Source organism: Poecilia mexicana, unplaced genomic scaffold, assembly GCF_051168715.1.
Source record: "Poecilia mexicana isolate PSO_F unplaced genomic scaffold, ASM5116871v1 scaffold_16, whole genome shotgun sequence".
In the NCBI taxonomy this organism is placed as follows: domain Eukaryota; kingdom Metazoa; phylum Chordata; class Actinopteri; order Cyprinodontiformes; family Poeciliidae; genus Poecilia; species Poecilia mexicana.
Genome location: NW_028263385.1, coordinates 15490519 through 15511470, shown reverse-complemented (window position 1 = coordinate 15511470; position 20952 = coordinate 15490519). Strand labels below are relative to the sequence as shown.

Below are 20952 nucleotides of genomic sequence, written 5' to 3'. Positions count from 1 at the left end.
GGCTTCATTTGCTTTATACTCCAGGAGATTACAGCGCTGAAACATTTCCCTCACCGTCTCCTTCTTCCTACACGTACAGACACACACACACACACACACACACACACACACACTCCTTCTCCACATGAGTGAAAAACACAACAAAATGAGGACAAGCCCACCCTCCTAACCCCCAAATCACCTAGCTGTGCCCCCCTTCTTTCAACACAAAGCTATGCTGTGTCCAAAGCCTAGAACCTATAGTGTTGTGTCTGTCGTGATCCTTACTCCCCTCCACGAACACAAACAAGGATGTCGCCTCCCAATCCACGACCATCTGTGGCCCCCCCACTATCTCGCCTTTCCAGCTGGCTCAAAAAAAAAAAAAAAAAAACCTTTTGTAAGCCCCTCTTTCCACCTAACATCCAAAGAACAGACTCCGCCTCTTTGGACCCAAATCGGAGACAAACACATGATCAACACCTCATCACAGAAAGGAATGAGGAAAAGTGCTTATCTACACTTTCCTGTTTTGAATGTGACTGCAGGAGAGTGCATGCGTGTGTGTGTGTGTGTGTGTGTGTGTGTGTGTGCGCGCGTGCTTTGTTGGTTTCTTCAGGGTCGGCAGGATGCGTTTCTGAGCTTTACACCACAGACCCTTTGCTTTTATTTCCTTTACTCGAGTGACTCGAATGACTTGAATGGTCGGCATGTGAACTTTGGAACATGTCCCACTGTCTCCCGTCTCCATCTGTATGTCGTTTCCTTTCTGCGTCTAAACACTCGCACTATCCTGCATTCACATGTGCAAAGCCGCTACCTCCTCTCTGTCGTCAAACGAAATTCCTTTGTCCTGAAAACAATATCGGCACATTTCAATCAGTTCTGCAATACGTGTTAAGTGAAATGGGCTTTGGGTTTACAATGCCCCGGAAAAGGTTTTTGCTGCTTGACTGCATGCGATACACAAACACAAAGCAGTGCATCACTGTGAAGAGTATGGAAATTGATACGTAGTACTTTCATAATTAAAAATCTGAAAAGTGTGGTGTACATTTGATTTCTTAATGTGACAGAGTCGCTGTTCAAAACTTGAGGGACAAGAAAACAAGTAGTTCAAGTAAGGCGTTCAATAGCTCTGGAACAGCTATAAGAAATTACCCATTCATGTAAAGTTGATTACATCTCGGGTTTGAGCAACAACTACAAAATTTAAAACAACTGATGATATTGTATAAAGCCGAGTAGTGACCGAAGCTCATCTCTCCAACAAGAAGGGTGAAAAAATGGTGAAGAAGGTAAAGAAAAAAAAATCTCTGGTAGAAAAATGCTGATTATTTTTACATTACTGCAAAAAATAAAAAAAATATTTACTTCAAGGCTTTTTATTCATAGTTACCAGGTGTGCCAATAAATGCAGAGGACAGCATACATATAGCAACTCAATAAAACGACTGGTTGCACTTTCCTATCCCTGCAGACTTAATTAAATGACCAGAAGACACCAGCCAGTCACACCACTCCTTATTCAAACTGTGTGGATCAGCAGGCCGTCTCGACCCACATTCCCCACCAATTTACAGAAACAGATGGGGATGAAAGCATGCAGATATATGGATGCACCTGCTGTTTGAGGCCTAAAGGAATCCCAGCCTCAAGTAAAGACAGACCCCATTTTCTGCCTGTTACGGCGAAGGTCCGCTCAGCCGGCATGTGTGCGGATTCTGCGGGACTCAGCAGCACCACAGGACGGATAGTTACGGCCGACAGAGCTGAGGAGAATTGGTCGATTTAGGCCCAGAGGACCGACGTGTATGGAAACCAATTCATCTGAGTCATTTTGTTGCAGCTTTAGGTCGGCAGAAGCTATCATCTCATCCTGTGGCAGAGCTCCCTCATGCATAGGCACCGCTCTCCCCGTCTGGCCTAGTCTAATCCTAAAAAAAAAAAAAAAAAGCCTTCCTGTAACTTTTCAAGGAGGTATGAAATTACTGCCCCCAACGTACAGTGAATGGACCAGAGTGCAAGAGGATTTTTGCACTTCTCTGGCGAAAAGCGGTGCATGGCGAAATGTTGCCTCACCGTGCCCGTCAGCACTGCGGCAGCAGCGTGGAGCTGACGTTCGAGTGGAGATGGCCACACTGTGAAAAGGGAGAGAAGAGCGATGGGGAAGTCGTGAGCGGCACAAGAATTGTACAAGGGCGAAAGCAAAGTGCTCGTTCGGCAAGGAGTGTGTACAAGGGGCTAAATAAGGTCAGATGTGCCGTTGCCAGGACAACGGCCAATCCGTAGCTGGGACTGGTGCCAAGCCAGTGCCCCACCCATTCATCCATCGTTTGCTCCTTTCGTCTTTTTTCCCCCTGCATCACGTCTGTTGGACAGCCTAAACCTCAGAGTAATGAGTGCTCTCCATGTTTTCAGCGATCTAAATGGAGCTGCTGTGAAAATACACGGCTGATTTGTGTAGGTGCCTGGCTCGTATACGTAAACCTGAACACGGCAGCAGTACTGCACCGCTCAGACTTTGATAGGGCCAACCTATAAGACGGGAAGGGGATCTTACTGTGACAGCTATGATAGGTGGCTTCAAAGCAGGGATTCAAACTATTTATAAAATTCATCAAACAGCTTTTCCTGCAAAGTGGCAGGCAACCTGATCCACTGCGTCAACATCGTTTGTCTTATGCGTATGTACTAACATGCCTTATGGTGATGTATGTAGATCTCAGAGCCTGCAGACAAATTAATGTTAACTTTAAGGAGGAGAGCACAGATTTTTAGAAGACTCTTCATTTAGGTTTCCACTGCAATGAATGGCACAAATGAAAAAAAAAAAAAAAAAGAGTGGAAATTTTAATAACACACTGACTGACTTCATTTAAAATACAACAAAACTGAATTTACTTCAACTTCAACATTAATTGGATAGTTAGTTTCTGTTCTTGTAAACACATTTTATTTATTAAAATGAAAAAAGCTATCTATATCGACCAGACGCCTTGGTAGAAAGTAACTGCTTCCTAAATCTCAATTTGAAGTATTTCTGACGACTCGGAAGAACTTTGGCCCACTATTTTTACAGAATTACAGCAACATTGGAGCGTGTCAAGCAATCTGATAATGGTCCACTCAAAAACATTTGAGACATTTTTTTTTAGTCATTGTCTGACTGCAAAACCCAGGCGTTCTTAATCTTAAGGTCAGAACTGATGCCTGAAGACCATCCTCCAGGAGTTTTTGCAAAAACGCAGAATTCATGGCTTCAAACACAGAAAGTCAACCAGTTCCTAAAGCAGCTTCAGACCACCACACATCCACCTCCATGCTTAGTTACTGGAATTATGTTATTTTCCTAAAAAAAAGTTCCACATTTTCTCATAAAAGTGGCAACCAACTATTTAAGCTTTTACTTTGTAAGAAAGATATGAAAGACAACTTTCTCATCTGTGTTTGGCACAAGCCAAACACAGATGAGAAAGTTGTCTTTCATATCTATGCATAGCAGTTTCTTCGTATTTCCTAGAGAAGTAAAATGTCGCCTTTAATTAAAAAAAAAAAAGTAGTCTGCATTCCACTTGGCCTTCCTGTTATCTATTGAAAGTCTTGTGCTCTCTCTCTCTCTCTCTCTCTCTCTCTCACAGCCTGAACGAAACACATTTAAGTCTCAACATGTTGTAGAGAGAACAGGTACAATTTAGATATATTATTATAGACCTGTGTTTCTTCTGACATCTTACCAAGACAGAACATGTACATTTTAAGCTTTTTAGATTTTTTTATTTTTTTGGAAACTTTCCTCATCAGTTTGGGCTGATTAAGCTAAACTTTTTATTTTTAAAGAGGGAAATTATTGCTGTGAAAATTTCTCTGTTTATCTCTTATGAATAATCCTTTTAACATTGTACAATTTATACTTTTTAGCACTATTAATTTTTCATCTCCTCTCTCTGGAGCTCACTTTAAGACATATTCATATTCTACACTTTTAACTGCATTAACCTGCGCTGATCAGTGGCCCAAGTCTGTCAGCCCACCTGTTTAAGTAGGTTAAGAGGAACACAGAAACATAAACCTTTAAAACACAAACACACACACACACACACACACACACACACACGCACACACACACACACACGTACCCAGACAGTCACTACTTTGAAAAGGGCACTTGCAAAGCATATACACTCAGCCAATAAATCAGACCTGGCTTTGAAAATCCATCATTTTCAAACTAGGTCAGCTTCCTGACGGTGAAACCTCTATCCAATTTGTGCATACCATTTTTTTGTCTTGTTACCCACGATGTTAAGGTCGATGCTGGATAGGCAGCGTACACTTGTCTTTGTAATCTCAGGTGAGCATTCCGCCTCTCGCTTACCCCCCTCCCCGACTCTGATTTTGCGGCGGTTGTTCACCCAGGACTGGGTGGTTGGTGGGCTAGAGGCTGTCCTGCCGTTTGTCAGTCAAACACACACGTACAAAACATGTCTAGGAGACATGCTCAAATACATCCAACTGGCCTGAATAATTTAAAGTGTGGGAGGGAGGGGAGAGGAGAAGCGGAGGCCGCTGAAGAAGAGCAGAGGAGTAAATAGGGTAAGCTTGCCACTTTCAGTGCTTTAGTCTTGGTCAACTTACTTAAAAACTTCTATTCTTGGTTTTACTCCCCATCTACCTCAAGTCTCATTTCCTTCTCCAGTTTGTGTGCCTGCACCGTACCACCCTCTCCTTCCACCTCCCTCCCCTCAGTCTCTCTCTCTCTCTCTCTCTCTGTTTATCTAAGCACTTTCACGGTCACTGCCTTAGACTCCCAGGAGTCTAAACTGCCTGCTTCCCCTCTCCCACCCTCTTCGCAGCGGATCCATGGTCTCCATCTTTTCCCATCACATCGGTTGAGAGTCATATCGCTCTGCGTGTCGGGTGTATGGAAGGTCCACTTAATTCCCCCTCAAGGCATCCAACTTTCGCCCGTTCTAGTCACGCAGAGCTGTACCAACCCGCACCTCGTGAATACAAACAGAAATCAAAAGGGGAACGACGAATCATTTTCTATTGTTTTGTTCTAGGAAAGTTAACGATTTTATACAAAAACAAATAATGAACGACGACAACTTTAGTTTGAGGTTGTGCTTTAAAATAAATTTCTGTTCCTTCTGGTTGGCCTGGCAGCTGCTGGTTTTCTTGGAGAGACCAGTTGAGGCCAAAGTTCCTCAACACGGATGAAAAGTTCAGACACAATAAGACGGGAAGGAGGAGGGGGCGACTGCTGGATGGATTTAGGAGTAGAAAGGAAGGAAGTGGTGAGGGTCATGAGGAGAGGTGCAGACAGGATTAACTGATTAATTTGGGATTAGAGATGACTGCTCGACGTTTTAGGTAATGAACCACAATGACCCAAAAAATTAAAAGATTACCACATAGGAGGTAAGGTATGTAGGACTGTTTTTTGCTCCAATTAATGACAAAAGGTCTGTTGTAAATCTGAGGCAAGCACCTTTAAAAAAAAAAAAAAAACCCTGTCTATAACTTTCTGTTCTGTAAACAAGTCCATCTGGAAATATATTTTAAAACATTAATGAGTGGAGATTTCATGACCAGGCTTTTGCTACTTGAGTGTTTTAGATTAACTCTCCATACTCATAAACATCAAGCCACCGCCCTGGTGTTTTGAGAAGACCGCTGCACACAATGACTGCATTTGCAACTGAATGCAGGAGCAATGAGATTCATGAGTTCTCCTGCTATTAGATCATAGCTGTGCAGATTGGCAACAGGCTATTTTTCTCCATTTCCATTCAGCAAGAATTAAAAAAAAAATAACAACACAAATCAACTTCTGCTCTGGATCCTGTCAGACTGTAAACGACAGTTATCTGATTTGTTGGGATTAGTCTAAAATAGTTTCATGTCGTCTGATGCTTGTTAATTGCGGTGATGCACAGCAGCGCTCCCAGTGTGTGTTCCCTTCTGAAAGGTTTCACCCGTAATTTTACTTTTGAGTTTGTGAGTCTCAACTAAAAACAAACCAACATGAAAACTTCTAATAAATGTAAAAAAAAACAAAAAAAAAACGCATTCACTTTTAGACTTTAAATATATATTAATTTACGTCTAGATGCCTATGGAATATCGAAAAACATGGTTTAGATGGAATAATAATAATTTTGTTTAAAAAAAAGAATCACCCAATCATCATATGATCATGTCAAAACATCTTGTTACACACTTAATTTAACATTACCAAAAATCTTCAACCATGGCACCAATAAGAAAATTAAAAAGTTGTCAAATAATTATTAAAAGTATTCCCTTGTAAAACTGTCGACTACGGTTGTTTGTATGACATCAGACAAAGCAGTGGGTGAAAACAACAAACAATGTCCACTCAGAAATTCAGTAAAACAACTCAATTTGCTGCATAATATCCTAAAAACATTGAAATGGAAAAAGATAAAACGGGAAGAAAAAAAAACAGATCACCAAGAAGCTTGGATCAAATTGTGCATTTTTTTTTTTTTTTAAGTGAAAAGAAATATTTCATATCTTGATCTACCAAAGCACCATCTTGAATCTGATTTCTTGCGAGCTTAAATGGGCTTCTGATACAGTCGGTCTCTTGTTCTTGTTTTTTTTTTTAAGTCATGTGACTCCACCGCTTTGCCAAGCCAGGAAAGCGCCGTCAGCTCTAAATGAAGTGTGGTTCCTCCTTGGGCTCTCCCCAGAGTCTGAGCAGCCACGTGTGTTCGCAGGCAGGCCGATGGTACTATCGGCATCACGTGCGCCTCTCCCTACGACACCTGTACGCGAGCCTGCGTCATGAACTGTGAGGTGGAGGAAGGGTTCGCCCCTCACTCCTTTACTCTGACGGTTACTGTAATGCTTTCCGACACCCCCTCTTCTCTCCTCTCAGCCTCTCCCATCCCTTTGTCCCTGGGGGCCCTTCCTTTGCCGTTTGGGGAGTTGAAATCTGTTGACTCTTTCTCCACCATCCTCTCCTTAACACATTCTTCATCTCTCAGTTCCTCCACTGTGGGTCTAATGTTTTTACTTTCTCTAGGGGCTTAAAAAATACAAGGCAGTGAGGCAGCATCTCTGTTCATTTGTGTGGTGTGTGTGTGTGTGTGTGTGGTACGGGTGTCTCTGCAAAAAAAACAAAACAAAATGAGGCAAAAATCAGTGTGCTGCGTATCACTGTGGGTTGAAAGTAGGTTGCATTATACTTCTGGGAGGCAGAGCCAAAATATTAGCTTTTGTTCTCCCACAAGAAAAAAAAAATAAAAAAATAAAAATTTCTGACATTTCTAGAAGTTTACTTTATGCTCTTGCAAAAATACGGTAGACAAATAAATTTACAATTGTTTTGGCCATATTTAGGGTTCTCACATATTTTACACTGTAAATTTATGGGAGATATTTCTGTGTTGGTGCAAGATTTAAAAACAGAAACTGCAAAAATTCCTCGACAGATAGAATTTCTTTTTTATAGACGACTAATAAATGGACAACTTGGATAGATGGACGAATGACCTATGGACAAAAAGCTGGCTGCATGGTTGAGAGATTGGACAAAGTTAATGGATGGACAGATGGAGAAAACAATATATATAGAGAGAGAGATTTACATTTAGAAATTCAAATATTATTTAACACACCGTTTTCCATATTCTTGAGTATTTGTCAAGACCTGGATAAAAGTTGACATTCCTACTATTCCAGTCTACATATAAACCACTTTCTTGCAGGTTTAGTAGTGTGCAAAGTTTTTTTTTCTGCAAGGTTTACTGCCACTAATCCATTTCCCGCAAACTCACTAAAGACGCTGTAGTGCAAAGTGTAGAAAGCATGACGTGTGGTCGGACACAAACAGATTTATGGCCAACGGAGGATGTAATGAGGTCTAAATCAATAAGTGAAGTAGAAAGTGATGAGCTCTGCAGGTCAAAGGAAAACACTTCATGCAGATTTGATTTTTTATTTTTGAAGCATTTCTTTTTTTTTTTTTTTTGCTTTTTCTTCTTTAAAGTAGTGCAACCTGAAGATAACTTTACTTTAAATTATCTACGTTTATCTTTTACTGTAAAATCCCAGGGCAGAATACATTATCATAATTTGTCATTGCTCTGTGATACAGCAGGGACCAATTACCATTTTAAAAACTTTGTTTCAAACCTGCAATAGCTTAATGTTATACTGTCATGTCTCTACATTTCCCATAGGGCTTTTAATGTGATGCCAGAGAAAGTGATTGAGTTCTCCTGGCTTTATGAAGTAAGAGTGCTTCCTACCACGCCTGTTCTGCAACTGATGGTCACCTGACTGCAAAAAAAAAAAAAAAAAAAAAAAAAAAAAAGGGCTCTTAAGACTTTATCTTCACAAGAAAACACAAATTTGACTGTATGGAAACATTTTCAGCTGTTAAAACCATAGATAGCCGTAGTATGAAAATGGAACGACAGTTTTAAATCTTTAGTTTGTGGTATAAAAGCTTCATGTTTGTGAGAAAGTCAGGTTTTAGCTCAAGTTACTAAAATCAGATAATGTTGCACAATTTCTATTTTGTTGTTTTGTGAATCCCATGATATAGTGAAACTGATGTTTTTATTTAACTGTACCGTACTGTAAAAATCTAATACCGGCACATTTCATGTGGCACGTTGAATTTTAAGTTGAAATTTAAGTTAATGAAGGGGAACTTGAAACCTCCTTCTTGTCATTTAGCAAGAATCATTTAGTTAGAAACCACAAAGAGTAACTTATTTCACCATAATTACTTTAATTTGATAGAAAACAGAGATCCAAATCAGGCATGGTTTCTGGGAGAACTAAAAAAGAAAAAAAAAAAAAAAAAAGGATTTATCACAAAAAAGAAACAAGTTTCTGCCCCTTAGCACCCGTCATCTGTGGAGGTATGATGTCTCTGTGTCCTTCCGGCAGTCAGAACCTTGTCTTGTACAATAATCCAGGCTCCTGCTACAGCCTTTTGCTCTGCCTGGCTCAATACTAATTCAATTTCTGTCTCTGGGAATTCCCAGGCTGCCTTTCTGGTAGGATTTCTGAGCCGAGTGGAAGAGCACCGTGCGAGGCCATGTGTACTTGAAAGCGCGAGCGCAGCTTCTGCGTGCACACGTGTGAGAGAAATTCTACAACCTTCGTGTTGGCTAAACAAGCGTCACATTGTTGCGTTTTATCCTGGATTAGATTGACAGCGTTTCCCACATTTCTCGTCTAAGCATTCTTTGCCTCCCCCAAGTTTAATTGCTTGTTTTGTACCAAATATTTTTGTATCAAATGAGTACACAGCTCGTTTGACACCAGTAACAATGGCAGCTCATTGTAAGCCGTGAATCAATGAATGCATGAATGAATGAAAGAATACGCTCACGCTCTGCGTTCGCCGGCAGCTCTTAAACCACCATAACCTCCCTCTTCACACGCACGCGGCGCAGCAGCCATCTTGTGCCAAACGGGCTGCGCCGTGCCAACAGCGCACCTCATTTCATTTCGCAGCTGTTCCGGCTCACTCGGAGACATTCGCACGATGCAGCTTATTACACTTTAATGCGCCCTAATATTGATGCATGTGTGTACACAGAGAACCGGGCAGACGTGGAGAGAGAAATAGGGAATGCGATGGGTCCATATGCAGTCTGGTGATAATGCGAGGAGGCGACGATAATATCTGGCTGGTAAATTGGTATCGATTGACTAAATATCCTGACCAGGGGGAGAGAGGCGGCCGTCCTTTCATGCCTCTACACCATGTCTGCTTGGAGCTGCACTGTGACTATCTGATCCATTTTAATACAGACGTCCTCACCGCCGCCAGGCCTCTGCCTCAAACCTCATTTTCAATACAGTATGCCCCGACTCTTCCCGTGCACAGGCATCTCGGTGTTACCTTCAGCCGGAAAGATAGTTTTTATTGTGCAACCATTATATTCATGTTGCATGCATTCTGGGGTGCAATATATCACTTGGCAGGAGAATGGAGGAATACAGGTTACATACTGATGCGCACCACAGAGAGAAACAAACATAATCACAGGCTGATATCAAGTTATATCAAAGCTTTTTGAGGCTTCTAGACTGCAAAAATCTTCAAACAAAAATATTCCTAAGGCTCTAAAAGGATGCCAGAAAATGTGAAATAGCTGGCTAAAAGAAGTCACTGACATAATCACCGACTTACAAGAAAGAAATGCATCTTCAAATCTTTCATTTTGAAAAAAAAAAAAAAACAATCGCATGAGCTCCACCCGTAAGTCTTATAAGGGTAAAATCATGTTAAACCTGTTGGCCACTTACAAGCAGTTGAGTGTTAAGCAGCCGACTGAAAGCTGGCTACCTAAACAGACAGCACAGCTAATATTTGCTGGTGTGTCATTTGTAAAAAGAGCAGAATGGCAAAAGATCTTCTACACATTTAGTTGAAAACTACTGTAAAGCTTCAGAGGGTGTTTGTGAAGGTGCAACCTGTCCAATCACATTTTCAATTCACACAGACCAAGTATTTATTTATCCTGCCTTTGCTTAATATGACTTGCTGCTAATAAATATCCATATTTCGGTTGTCTAGCAAAAAGCCATTGATGCTCCCCACCGAGGAGGATGAGGCACAAGTTCAGTTCACAAAAACTGCAAACTAATTGGAAAGTTAAGGAGAAGGAAAAAAAAAACAAACAAAATAAAACATATGGGGGCAGCAACAGAGAAAAGTGCAGCCTTGTGAGGTGTGTGATGCAAAGTCCATTTAGTTTAGGGAACAGTCACAGGTGGAACACTGCTTATAATCACTCTGTGTTTAAGTGTCACTTTTTGAAGCAAGAAACTTGACATTAGCAGGCGTTTCGATATTCTTGCTTAAAAATAGCAACAAGTTGTACATTTTTATCTTAAGATTCCGTGTAAACAAAATAAACGGGGACATTTTTACTCAAGGGTCTCATACTGTGGGAATCTTATACCGGTCCATACCTTATCAGTAACAAGCAACAACATTGAATGCACAATGCCCTTTCTAATACATGCCCCGCGTTTATGACAAATACAAGCAGAGGCATCCAAAGGCAACAATCCACCTTTTCCTTGAACACTTAAGTCGCACCTAAAATCAACTAGCAAGTGGAAACAAAACAATAACCCATTTAGATGAGAGGCCAGCGCAGTGGTTGGTAAATGTTCTCACAGCCGTGCGCCGCCGGCTGGAAGAGGAGTTTTCTCAGCAAAAGCCACTGTCACAGCTCATTCTGAGGAGGAGAGAAGTTTGAAAACTCGAGAAGGAAGGATGATGAAAAAGATTGGAGCAGAATTCGAGTGTTTCTGACGCTTGGCAGGTACATTTTGAGGCTGTAAAATTAATCGCAGCTCCAACTGTTTATCAAGGAAACAAAGACTTTCCCTTTTACCTAAACGAGCAAGTGGTCTAAAAGCACACACACACCCTCTCTCTCCTACAAACACACCTCTGACTGAGCCATTGTTCCTCTTGAAACAAACTTCAGCTGACAACAATGCTGCCAAATGTCAATTCTCAAGCTTTTTACAAGCCGCCAAAAAAAAAAAATCACTGCCCCGCATTGTTTCCTGACGGAGATGAAGCAGCTCAAGGGTGCACACAAAGCGGGCTCACTCAGAGATAATACACCCCAATCCACAAACAAACAGACAAGGCATGCTTACAAAAGACAGACAAGGTACGCAAATGCCATCTCTGAATCTACACAGGTCGCAGCGCAGCCGTTACTGAGACAATGGATAGAAACGAGGTAAAAAAAAGGAAGAGAGAGACACTGATACAGCTACATGACAGATGAGGAGAGGAGGGGCGTGGGGGGCGGACGAGGGAAGAGAAATTGCTTTGTTAGCAGGACAGGGAATAAAGTGTAATTACCTCACTGTGGGTTTGTTGATTATAGTTCAGCCAGGTTCTCCATGTTAATCATTTACCAGGGGAAGACAGAGATTAGTAGAGACAGACACAGAGAAGAGAGATGGCAGACAGTATGAAAAATACTTTCACTTAAGCCCACCCGTGCAACGGAGGAGCGATGGATGCTCAATAATGACTGCAACGTGATTAAGCAAAAAATAATAATATAAAAATAAAAGAATCTCCTCCTGCCGAGACATGATTACAAACGCTGTCTGCCTTCACTTCGGCGTGCGGCATGTTTTTGTCTGCTGCTCGCAACACTGACCGGATCGGGATATGCGTGTGCGTGGTGAAGGTGCGGTATGCGAGACGTGATTTACTTTGGTATTTAAAGCAGATCATTCATGAGCGCAGGCAGAGAGAAACAACGCCTAAACACAGCAGAGATTACGCGGGAGACTTACGAGGGCCTCTTTCAATAAAGATGCAGAAAAACCAATACAACTGTTGGTTGCACTGTTTAAACATGCTCCACTGGCTCACAGCTCCAGCTCAGAGTTTGTCTAAGGGATGATGGACGGATAGAGGCAGAAAGAAAGAGGGGGCTCACGGGTTTTTGTTGTTTTTTTGTTTGTTGTTTTTTTACTTTAAAGACTATGTCCAAATTTGAAAAGAGGGTTCAAGAGGGGAAACTGCTGGGAAAAGCATGTTATATTATTCTTGCTACGCCAGTACATGCTAAATAATCTGTTTCATCCCATTTCCCAAGTACTTGTTTCTTCATCCGGTGTTTGGCGGATTAAGCCCAGGTAATGCCGATTTCCCAACGCGGTTAGTAATGTGATGGGAGAGCCGAGTGGTGGTTGGGTTTCTACCTTCCTCACCTTGGGCACGTCTCTGAGATCTGAACATCTCGTACTTCCAGGTGCTCCAGGTAGTTTGCAGTGATGAAATATGGAAGATAATTCCTGGCAGATTCATGATCGATTCTCCTCAAATTGGCATCTTTTTTTTCGTTTTTTGCGACCCTGTTAACTATTTGTAACAAAATGTGACAAAGCTTCTGTAATCACGCCCCGATATCTTTGCAATTTAAACAGAGCTGCAACCCAAAAAGACTCTTTTTTTTGGTCCATTTCACTTAAAGAAAAGAATCTACCTAATAATTATGTAGACCTTGATATGAGGCATTGACCTCCTTAGGCTAAATCCTGAACAGATTTGACTCACCTGCTATGATTAAATCCATTTAGCATTCAGCTTTATCCGCTGGGAGTTAGTAAAAAGATCATATGGTCAAAATACCCACTTGCCTATTAATTGTGCACTCTGATGTTGAGTCAGCCAGTAAAAGAAAATATAGTGATGTTTTGGAAGTTGAATATTAAAACCATGACTCTTTGTGACTTCAGTTATGAGGATCTCAGGGATAGTAATAAAGTCACTTTACAAGAAAAGCAGCAAACATTCAAAGAAGAAATGCAAAGAATAAAACAAAAAATGAAGTAAAAAGAAAAAAAAAACAATTGTGCAAGAAGCTCACCTCTTTTGAGGAATCCAAGAATGAAAAGAACAGGAAAAATAATAAGCCAAAGAACGAGGAATCGAAGTGGCTTATTTTTGGTTCAGATGAGGGTAACATTTTCTCTCTGTAACAGATGTATGGGATGACGCTCGTATACAGCATCTCCAAAATCATATCTCGCTAGAGTAATTCAATAAGTAAAGTTTTGGTGCTTTGAGTAAACTTTCCGACAGATTCCTGAGTGGATTTTATAAGGATGAATGTAGGTCCAAAGATAAAACAAACAAACAAACAAAAAAAAAAGACACAGCTGCATCAGCAAAATGGCTGGTCAAAGTGTTTGACTCAACAGGTTTTAAAGGACACTGAGGTGCTACAAGTATGAATACTATTATAAAAGTGTTAGAGCTTCTTGCTCAGGAGAGAGGTAACAAATATTGCCCGCACTCACAAATACTCTGTGAAGTGTGGTTATATAATTTTACTGACCTTTAACTGCTCCAGGAAGTATATAATAATTTCTCATCTAATAAGAGACTATTGCTCTGAAGGAGGCACAGCTGTAAAACCAGGCGCGATCGTAAACTCTCTTCATAAAAAAAAAAAAAAGAAATCATAAAAGAGGGGGGAACACTTGAGCACCACAAAGATGGAGGCCATGGTATCTGATCCCACAGCGTTGGCCGTTGACCCCCATCACTTCCATTTCAGAGCTCCATTTTTCAATCAGGAGAGTGCTAAATGTTCGCCCGTTAAAAGTGTTTTACTGAGCCTTTGTTACAGGCATATTAGCAAGCAAAGGGCAGAGCGCAGAGGCTCCTCTGTCTCCACTCCACTGCCCCCGCTTCATTAAAACCATAAATCTAGATGTCGAAGGAATGGTGGCAGCGAGAGACCGTCTCCTGTCAACCACACTAAAGAGAGCATGTCCTCCAACAATCGACGTTAACCCAACATGATCTTATTTTGTAACCTTTGTTCGGTCAGTGTTTATTCTGTGCCAGTACGTCCAAAGATGTTGGAAATATTAATAGTTCATTAGTGAACAAGTTATGCAATTCTCAAACTAAGGTCTGTTCTGTAAAGCACCATCTAATAGCTATACCATCTAAGCTGCCATTATGTACCACAGAGAAGTGATTTTACCCTTGACATATTGTAGCTTTGTATTAAAGAATTATTAAGTAATAAAGATTGATTATGTCACCACTGAATAAGCCCACCCCCATCATTGTTAATCTATTGATCTGGCAGCATTTTTGGGTAATCAAGACACAAATAATTTGTAAGCACTGTGGGAAAACAATGACTAGCCGTTAGCTGCTGCAGTTAGCTTGTTGTTGACAAAAAAACATAAGGGTCTTTTCCTCAAGATGTAAACAGATGTGGCACAACATTTTGCAATATTAAAATGCCACACTGTTTTTAACAACAACAACAAAAAAACATCAAGTTTTTGTATGCTCAGGTAATAAACGTGAGGATTTCTATGTTTTTAGGAACATAGAAATTCAATGTCTCACAGTTATTAGCCACTAATGATGCCTCAGTTGTCTTCTGCTTGTTCTCATTGAAAAGGTAGTAAGCAATTTTACTGTTTTTTTTTATATTCTATCATTTAAAAAAAAAAAAAAAATCTGCCATCAATGTTGAAATTGAACTGTGTCACGAAGCTATATCTAGTTTTGAAATCAATAATATTGCTAAATCAAATCAAACTATAACTATGAGCCAATAATGTGAGACTGGAAACGCTCAAATCCAGATACACTGTTTCTATTTTTTAAGACTCGGTTATTCTTAAGTTGTCCTGCTTCTTTGCCAGATTAATCTAAAAGTTAAGGAAGAAATAAATAAGTAAATGTGACAGTCTAGATAAAGATTTTACAAAGAAATATTTTGCACTCTAAGAATACTTTAAGCGCCCAACTGCTAATGCTGCTAATGTTAGCATTTGCTCTTTGGCACTAAAAGCCAAAAATATAGGACTGTGCTTTGTGGTGATAAAAGCTGTCAAGACATGAAGATGACAAATTTTTTTCAGATTAATCAGAAGTCTTTCTAGCATTTCAAGCTCAGATTTCTGAGATACGAGGGTAATGGCTACATGGTTAACACCCTGCATTGGTGTTAACCATGACGTAATAAAGTGTTTTCTTAGATGCCCTTTTATGTCGATGAGTCAAGGAGTAATTAGTCAAATTAGTCAAGGGCAGGCTGACAAACACGTTCACACGTTTTTACGAAGCACTTGCTACTTAACTATTTTTGTGTGGTTACATTTTAGGTACTTAATGCAAAAAGAAACACTGACATGAGCTATACTGACTCATCAAAAAAGCCTGACAGAACAGTGAGAATACCTCAACTGACTAACTGTTCACTACACACAACGCTAAAGTTAGCATGTGCTTCATAAGTTATTGTCAGTACTAAAATAAGCAGCCATTTCCACGGGTGGGATGAGAAAAATAATAAAATGCTGTAATGTTTTTCAGTATTTCTTGTTACACTAGTGTGATTCAATATTTTTGATGAGTTCTACTTAACACTTGGACACCAAGCAGGTGGGACAGAATTTATGCATTTATTTCAAGAAATGTTTGACAGAAACATGAATGCAAATCCAAAACTACTCTGTCCTGAATCAATATTTGGCTTGCCATTTCCTCCACCCTCTCCTGAGGGAAATAAGACTGCAAAGCAACTAGATGCCCTGCTATAGTCACTCTGCAGCCCTGTGGCGATCAGATAATTAATTAACTGAATTGAATAAGAAGGGATCTATCTGTTTAAACATATTAGTTGAACAATGATTAAAAAACAAAAAAGTCAAACGGCTAATAAAAATAGCTAATATTATTACTACGAATATCACAATGTAAAACATTTAAACAACATTCGACTCTTTTAACTAAAGTCCAAAAAGTGGATATTTTGGGGCTTTGAGTCCTGCAGTGCAGCACAGAGGCACAAAAGGCATAGCACCCGTGTTCCTGTGCTCCTCTCCCCTCTGCCTCACTGCATTTACAGGCCTCAAGACAACCTGGCTGGCTGGCAGGCAGCTAATAGAAAATATGGGATGGGAAAATGACTGAAGCTCAACTAATCACACTGCCAATAACCATCACAGGACAGGAGGGAGTCGCGAGACATAAAGGAGGGGGAGCACAGACAAAAAAAAAATTAAATGGAGAGCAGGATGTAACAAGGGAACTAATGAAGAAGAAGAAGGGGAGGGAGAAGAGGAGAGCGAGTCTAGGGTGTTCTGGACATCACTGCTCCACTGATAGCTTTGTGATTGGGTGGTGTAGCTGATGAGAGTGATTCTCTGCCACAGTGGGTCACCCTCCACCTGATGGCATTGTGACTGTGTGCTGTGCAGCAGAGTGTGTGCGGCACCGTCGCCGACTGTGACCATTCATCCCCAAATCTCTGGGGGACATGAAGGGGTTTCCTAATCCTTGCAGAGTTCCTCCTAAAACACGTTTCTGTTGGATCCCAATTTGCAATTCTGGGTTTTACTTGCCTGGATAGAAACGCTGGCTGGCTCTAACGCACAAGATAAGAACTGCAGCAACGACCAACAAGCCTCAGGAAAGACATTTTTGGTCTCGGGAATCATGTTTAGATCCTCTGTATGTACATGAAAATTAGAGATGCAACAAAAATGCTACAATGTTTGAGAGAATTTGTAAAAAAAATAAAACAAATAAATCAACCAACAAAATGCACATCGACTGATTTTTAGGTAAATAAAAATAAAAGTTACAAATATATGCTTTGGGCCACAAAAAGGGATAATTTTTTAATGCCTGGATTTTCTGTTTTACTAAAATACTTCCCTTATAATGCCTACTTTAATCATATAGAACTTTGTAACAAGTTGTGCTAGAATACTGCACAGCAAGAACCATCAACATTATTGAAGAACATGTAATTCATATTTTATGCAACATGAATTTTTATTTAACCTTTTCTTTCCCCCAGGATAAAAACCCGCTAAAATCAAAAACCTATTTTTTGGAGGAAAAATGACTTATTTCTATAAACAAAAACTGGCAGTCCAAATGTAAAAAGAAAAACAGAAATCCACGTTAGCCAGGAAAATGCCGATCAGCGCATCAGTAACATTAACATTATAGCCATAATCTTGTACAGTAAAACATTTGAGAAATTCTGATTTACTGCAGCCACAGAAAACATTGCCATTTATATTCCTGTCTTGTGCATTTAATGAACATTTGACTAGAAATATGAAAAGGAAATCTGCATACATAGCTCTGCTGCTCTCTGCAAGTACCTCTCAAGTTACAGGGGCCAATTGTTTTGCAATCTTTACTCCCCGACAGTGACCAGTCCCTAACCAGTTTCACTGAGCTCAAGAGAGACTGTCATACCTTTCCTGGTTTAAAGTCCTTTTAATCAGAGGCCAGAAAAAATGCAGGAGTGGCACACTTTTGATTGAGCTGCTGCTAAGAACAACATGCCATACATGGTGCTCCACAATGCCAGACAGCTGACTAAATAAAGGCTAAAAAACATCCCTTTATTCTACAAGGAATATATTTATTATTGTTGAAGTATTTGGAGTCTAGACTGGTCTCTGTAGTTTGGGCTGACTCCAGCTCCAGCTCACTCCTTGTGAATCTCCCCCAAACTCTTCTATGAGCTTTGCTCCACAATACTCTCAAGGCTGCTTGATGCCTTTTCCCACCACAGTTTTTCCTTTCACTAAACTTTTGGATAGTGTGCTTCTATGCATCTCTCCAAAAAAAGCAAGACTCTTTAACATTGGCCTTATTTAGCTTAGCCTTCTCGTGGAAAAACAACCATCTGTTTGACAACTGTAAAACCAGTCTCTCTCACAGTTATGTTAAGCCATAAAAGTTTATTAACTTGCTAACTGTTTTTTGTTGTTGTTGTTTTAAATGTAGTCATAATCCATATGCTTCCCTTAGCTCAAATCTTAGACAGGCATAAGAAGCCAAACCTATTGCTTTGGGCATCTTTTGTGCTCCATATACTCAGCCATCTTCTTTTGCTGGACATTTTTCTCTCTTGCAAAAAGTGTAAGTGTCCTTCTGCAAAAACTGTGTTCATCCAACTGAAATAAATGTATGGGATATGTTACTTTGCGTGCAATTTGTTTGCGTAAAATGTTACTTTCATTTTCAATTTAAAGCGCCTCCATGTAGAGTGAGTCTCTGAACAAGCCTGTAAGACAATAGTTGACGTGTTTTTGCGTCTCTGCAAGTTTCACACCTCAAGCGCCCAATTAGACCACCCTGGAACACCTGGATAAGTCTCACTCTGCCAACCCTAATGGCCCCAATCAACCCATTACACGCATATCTTCTCATCACCAAACCGATGCACAAAAGCACATAAGACCATAATGAACACCTAAGCCATGAGAACGTCATAAGTGTCATTAATAACAAACATTTCAACAGAAACCCATATTTCAGACTCTGTTTAAACAGAATAATAAGTAACTGCAGAATGGTTATTATGAGGAAGATAAGAGGCTGCCTGGAGAAGGTGTGAGCAGATAACTGGGTCTTAGGTGAACCCAGTTTTCCACTGTATCAACATTAGTTGTTTTTCTTGTTATTTTTACTCCAGTAGCCTCATAGCCTGAAGACTTCGAGCAATCGTTCCTGCTCTACGCCCCCCTTTAATTAAGCGCACAAAACACGCGATCTGCTCGCATAGCTGAAATTCTTGAAAACAAACTAAGCTCTGAGTCATGCTCAAGGAGCTCAGGTTGTTGTGCAACTGCGTGGCAGGACGAGTTCAGGCCGGCTCCGTTTGTTTTACACACAGGGCCCGAAGACTGAATCAGCCTGACAAGCCTCAGCTCTAACCCGATCTGCTGCTGCTGCTCGTGTCTGTCCTGAGGGGCAGCATCCCTGACTGCCCAGCAAGGAGGTTTCTCACCTTGTGTTCGTAGAGTTCCAGTAAACCACGTGTCTCTTCGCCACCACAGCGGAGATGATGTTGAGGAGGAAAACTGTTGCTTTAAGGGCGCCCGCAGCTCCCGGTGCGCGCAGGCAGACCATCCCGGAGCCGTTGTTGTGCAGCCGATTGAGAGGGAGGAAGTCAGGTTGGGAGACCTGACAGAAGAGGCGCGGTGATCAGCTGGCTGTTCTTGTTGCACATTTAAGTTTCAGCAACTCATGCACACGGTGCCGCACTTTCGCTAGACCGGCGCCTGCTCCAGAATGGCATGATGTACCAGGAGGAACTCATTCAAATCGCGCAGGAAAAAATAAAATAAAATAAAATAAAAAAAAATAAAAAAAAATAAAAACAAAAATCACAACCACAGAGGTTGAAGAAGGTGCGCCGCCCCCCGCCCCAAAAGTGCGCTCCTGAGAATGTACTCAAATCTAGACTTCTCGTTTAAAGCAGAAGTCTCTATAAACGAAGATGTCACCTGAGTTCAAAAAGGCTTTCTAATAAATTAAATGACATAGCCTGCCAACTGGTTTGGCAGCAACAGGCTGCACAGAGGAGAGAGGGCGGATGCACCGAGCTCAGGGCGGTGCCGGGCAAACTTCGAGCCAATCGGTCCATAAGGGTGTGGTTATATGTGACACCAGAGTGCAACAGTTAAATCCTTGAGAGGTGCGCCCACTGGTGTGGGGGTACCGCCTGCGACAGTTTCGCCATTACAGGAAAACCCAGAAAGACTCTCTGGTTTTACTTTTTTTTTTTTTTTACCTGAAGTGACCAGAGACGGAGCGTGGGAAACCAGGTCCTGGGCAGAACCAGGAGAAAATGTCCCCTAAGAAATCTCAGGGGCTTACCATACCTTGTCTGTCTGTCTTTCAGGTAGACTGTCTTTTATTACATTTTGTGGCACTTATTTTTGATATTTCAAACATAGAATGCAATATATTTTACTTTTACTTCATTTTTTTCCCTCAGTATCTTTTTGACTTAAATGTACACAGTTTTACTCAACGTTAGTTATGTGCTGTATAGGTATGTTGGATATCAGCTTTGTGGTCCACTTGTCTAACATTTATGATGCATACACTTCTTGCAATATGTGTTTTATTCCTTGTATGATTTAGATTTTTTTTCTTTTTCATTTCTTTTTACACATTTTTGATGTAAATGTGGGTGTGCAGAGTGAGTTGGTGCAGAAGCTGCATGATTCCTACAGAAGAGCTGTACAAATGAAAGCAGAGTTTTACCTCTACAACACTAACCTTGAAATCTGGAAAAAAAAAAAAAATCACAGCGATCCTTGTTATTGCTTCCATTCTTCTCTGTCAGAAATTTACATACAATGCCTTTATCCAATGTAGGACTACAATGCCTTCGTGAAGTTTGAGAAAGTACTGGTTTATAAAAGTACTCAGGTTAATTTACAACAGACACTTCTTCCTTGATGATGTGAAGTTAAAAAAAAAATCTGCAAAGATATCACGAAGAGAGCGGTGAACCTCCACATGTCTGGTTCATCATTGGGTGCAATTTCCAGATACCAGAAGATACCCAGTTCATCTTTACCATTATAAACAGTATGAAAATGCCCAGCCGTCATGACATTCAAGAAGAA

At 40.7% G+C, this 20952-nt stretch overlaps 1 protein-coding gene across 1 annotated transcript in view; it reads right to left on the bottom strand.

Moving 5' to 3' along the window:
- The window catches only part of efna4 (ephrin A4), a 45701-nt gene extending 25150 nt beyond the window's left edge, over nt 1–20551 (bottom strand). Inside the window, exon 1 of the mRNA XM_014995193.2 lies at nt 19320–20551. Within this exon, the coding sequence (XP_014850679.1) occupies nt 19320–19441 (122 nt within the window). The 5' untranslated portion in view covers nt 19442–20551. The remainder of the gene's footprint in view (nt 1–19319) is intronic.
- Nucleotides 20552–20952: the final 401 nt, after the last annotated feature.